The 3,949-nt window shown below is 33.8% G+C and overlaps 1 protein-coding gene across 1 annotated transcript; it reads right to left on the reverse strand.

Moving 5' to 3' along the window:
• Window positions 1–2,401: 2,401 nt before the first annotated feature.
• On the reverse strand, window positions 2,402–3,736 carry LOC141721783 (putative carbohydrate esterase At4g34215). Its single transcript, XM_074524893.1, has 2 exons — window positions 2,952–3,736; window positions 2,402–2,810 (listed from the first exon to the last, which is right to left on the reverse strand). Exons 1-2 carry the CDS (start codon window positions 3,513–3,515, stop codon window positions 2,538–2,540), a joined length of 837 nt encoding a protein of 278 aa, XP_074380994.1. The 5' UTR covers window positions 3,516–3,736; the 3' UTR covers window positions 2,402–2,537.
• Between the last annotated feature and the right edge of the window lie 213 nt (window positions 3,737–3,949).

Here is a 3,949-nt window from a genome sequence, read left to right on the forward strand (position 1 = left end):
TATGAGCTTGGATATACAGATAATCTGCCCAATCGTAACAATAGCTCACGCAATTTGTGAACGAACTTGTTTTATGCGAATAATTGCGAAATGCTGGTTAACTTTGATAGAAGTATTTTAGAACTAAACCATATCTCTTATTCTACCATTTATTCTAAAAATCACTGATTTTACCGATTAATCGTTCAAATATGCTTTATCAATTCGATTTTATAATCCGATTAATCACTGCATTTTTTCTTAAATTTAAATATTTAGCTTAATAAATTAATTATCTTTATATTTTATAAAACACATCCGATTAATACTCTGATTAATTAATCCAATTAATCGCTGAAATGTTACACCAACGAAAAATACCAATTTCCATTTTCTAGAACAATAATTCTATCTAATTAAATATTTGCAACCAATTGGACATCATCCGAACTATTTTCGACCTCTAGTAAAGAAAGCGAGATAGAAAACCGCTTGAACGAGAGCACATCGGTAGTGTTTTGGTAATGGAGAAGAAAGGGACGGTACAAGTATATATGTCCCTAGTAAATAAACTTTAGGCGGCAGTTAGAGACACAGACAACAAGCCAGGCCTAGGGTGTATATTTATGGAGATTCTTTTATATATGCAGGTCCCTGGGGAGCTGTCCAACCTATCATCACATAAGATTTTTGAACTTATTGGGAAATATTATTTCCATTTTTTATTTTCAGAGCCTTTAAAGTATGAAATGACAAAACTGCCCCCATGCATTTACAATAACAACAAAAGGAAACAATAAAAGGAAAAGAGGAGTATAAGGGTAATTTCGTCTTTTCGTAACTCATCTGCTCTGTAAATAACATTTCCCAACTTATTTGTTGGTTTCTGACTTTCTAGTATTGATCATATATATGTAGGCTTTTATTCGAGAACTTTTTAAAATGACAATTGTGAGAACGGCTGATATTTGTAATAAAATTTGGTGATTTTAAAAAATTTAAAATTTTTGGTTTTGCATAAAATTATTAATTTACTAAGTTCCAAATTTTAATTTTTCAAAAAATCACTAATTTTAACTATATAAATCACCAGTTCTCACGGTTCTCATTTTAAAATTTTTTTATTGAAACGCGACCATATATATATAGATATAGATATTTACGTCCCTTCATATTTTGAAATATAAATATATATTTTGAAAAATGTTAGGGTCATTCGCAATCGAAAATTATAACTATTTATTTGTTAAACATTTCGCGGATAGATTTAATACTGAAAACTGATATTACTCGATCACATCACTCTATTCACGTTAAATTTTAAAATTTCATCTATTCGCGAAAATTTTCCACAGACGTATATAACTCGATAATTCTTGAAACATTTGTGTAGTTGGTCCAAAACAGAATATAGACTTTAATAAGGGTAGCCCAAATTTTTAAAGTGGGCTTAGTTTGGTTTTCCAAGTACGTTTCATGCAATTCTTGAAACATCATTGAATTTTATTTTTATTTTTAATTTTTATTTTTTTTTTAAAAACTGAGGGTCCTGCATAAGTCGGCCAATCTTCATGTTCCATTCAATTTGAGAAAGATTTAAAACTTATTAAAGATGGGAACATCATTGGATTTTTCACCTGGATTATCAGAGTTGGATTGCTAGGCTCCATTGCATAAACACAAACTAGTAGTTTGTCTACTTGACCTTTTGTTTTGGTAATTAGTGCTTGGTTTTAGTTAAACTTCTAACATTCTTTCATATAATTATTAACCTTGTCGTAACTGATAACATGTAGTGCCACCATTACTCAGATCTGATCCCATACATTGCCTCTAGTTAAAATAAAATTGTTCGAGATCTTTATAATAACATCTTATTAATAACCTACATATGCAGTGACGGATGCAGAACAATTATTCTCTCAGATATTGTGTACTTCAGCGAATATTTACGAGTCGGTGGTCCAATTCATTTTTTATGTTATTTTCACCGGATTTTTTGATTTTTTTTAATATATAAGTGTCAAAAATTAGTATTTCAGCAATTAAACTCCAAACTTATAATCACATAATTATAAATAAAAGTAAACATGACTCAAATTATGTACGATTTACTAATATTATACTCGAACTTAACCTTTTTGTAGCGGGTCTACTTTATCAATTACATATATTTATAACTTATAATTTTAATATAAAACATCTAATTTTTATTTCTGTATAGACATGTGTCCTCGTTGGCACTACATGAATCCGCTCTTGCGTATAAATTATAATCGCTTATTTGTTGGAACGGGCATTTAAGTTGTGGGATCTTGTCTAAAATAAGTTGTGCGCTTGGATATTTTTATATTTTATCACGATTTTTTCCCATCTCGCAGAGTTTCTGGTCTAAAAGGCATATATAACGGAGAAAAAAGAAGAGGATTAAAATTGTAGATATTTTTTTTTAAATAGTAGCAATAGTGCATTTTGATCCTACATAAAAACCATTGGGTACAAACAAAACACATGGCTTTTCTTCTAACCTTATGCATCAACTAAATGAGATCATCCACCTATCTACTAACTATACTTTGAAATAAGCTTAAGCCATTAAATTTTGGAAGCCCTCTTGCAGCACTACTGTGAATTGGGCTAGGAATGGTTTGCAAGAAAGCATGAGCCAGCATTTTTCCAAGCTGAACCTGAGCTGCACTACTGAGATGCAGTCCATCAGGCTGCAGCTGCAACCCCTTTGCATCTACACACCACACATTCGGAAGCTCAGTTCCTAGCTGCGCTTCTCTCACTTTCGCGATAAATGGCCCTGATCCTGATGCCAGGGCAACCTTGAATGCACATGACATACCAACTGGTATTAATTCATGCTTATGAATTCAACGACAAACATGCATCGACATTTAATTTTTTGTTGCAGAACTGGCTAGGACAGAATTGAATAATGATTGATCGTTAGAGTTATTACTTACTTGAATTACTGGTAGCATAGGAAATACAAGATCCTGGCGCAAGTTGATTATGAAATTTTCAAACCTTCCTTTGTACAACTCTGCATCAGCTAATGTCTCGGTGTCACTCTCACCTTGATACCACAACATTGCGCGGATGGTGCCTCCGCCTTGAACTGCAGCTACTGCCCTTCGGACGAGCTGGTTGTAGAGTTGCGACCCACGGGCCCACTGGCTAATATTGGTGCCACCAATAGCACAGGGGACTAGCGCCACCTGACTAACACTTGAGTCCTTGTGCAGCAATGACTTAGCAAATGCTAGTCCCGGTCCAATTCCACAAACTTTGGTTATATCAATGTCTCTATGAAGAGGCTCTTCAGCTTTTTCCCAGGTAAGGCCTGCAGTGAGTTGGATGATAAATCGACTAGGCCTTGATTCGTCAGGCACGATGCCATCCCACGTATCATTAACAACTCCTCCGCGGCCTGACATGTTGCTCTGTCCTGCAAGTAGAATTATGTGCTTTTCGCAACCTACCAAACTGGCGTACACCAAAAGCATTAACCAACAGAAGGCAAGCATCCTTAACTTTCTTCAAAGTATTCAAAAGTGCATGTATGGAGAGTATAACTATTTAGCCCACATTGCAAGCAACTATAATCAGTTTGCTATTATAGCATAAGCAATCTTGTCTTGTACTTGCAAGTCAATTCTTCTAACAACTCCTTGCCAATTATAAAATGAGATTTACAAATTAATACTTAAGTTTCACATCAACAAATCTGAATCAACATACAATACATAAGCAGATTGTCTATACAATCCAAATGGCCTGCTTAGCAGGTCTTTTAGGCGTCAAACTTGAGCTCATTTACGCGTCCACCTAATGACATAGATGTGAACTATAAGTTTACAATATTATTAAGAGTGAAGGTTCTTCTTGACAGTTGGTCAATAATGGATCTTAACAAACAGATCAAGATTTTGTTTATAAACATATATTAAATAAGAGCTCA

Source organism: Apium graveolens, chromosome 4, assembly GCF_009905375.1.
Source record: "Apium graveolens cultivar Ventura chromosome 4, ASM990537v1, whole genome shotgun sequence".
Lineage (NCBI taxonomy): Eukaryota > Viridiplantae > Streptophyta > Magnoliopsida > Apiales > Apiaceae > Apium > Apium graveolens.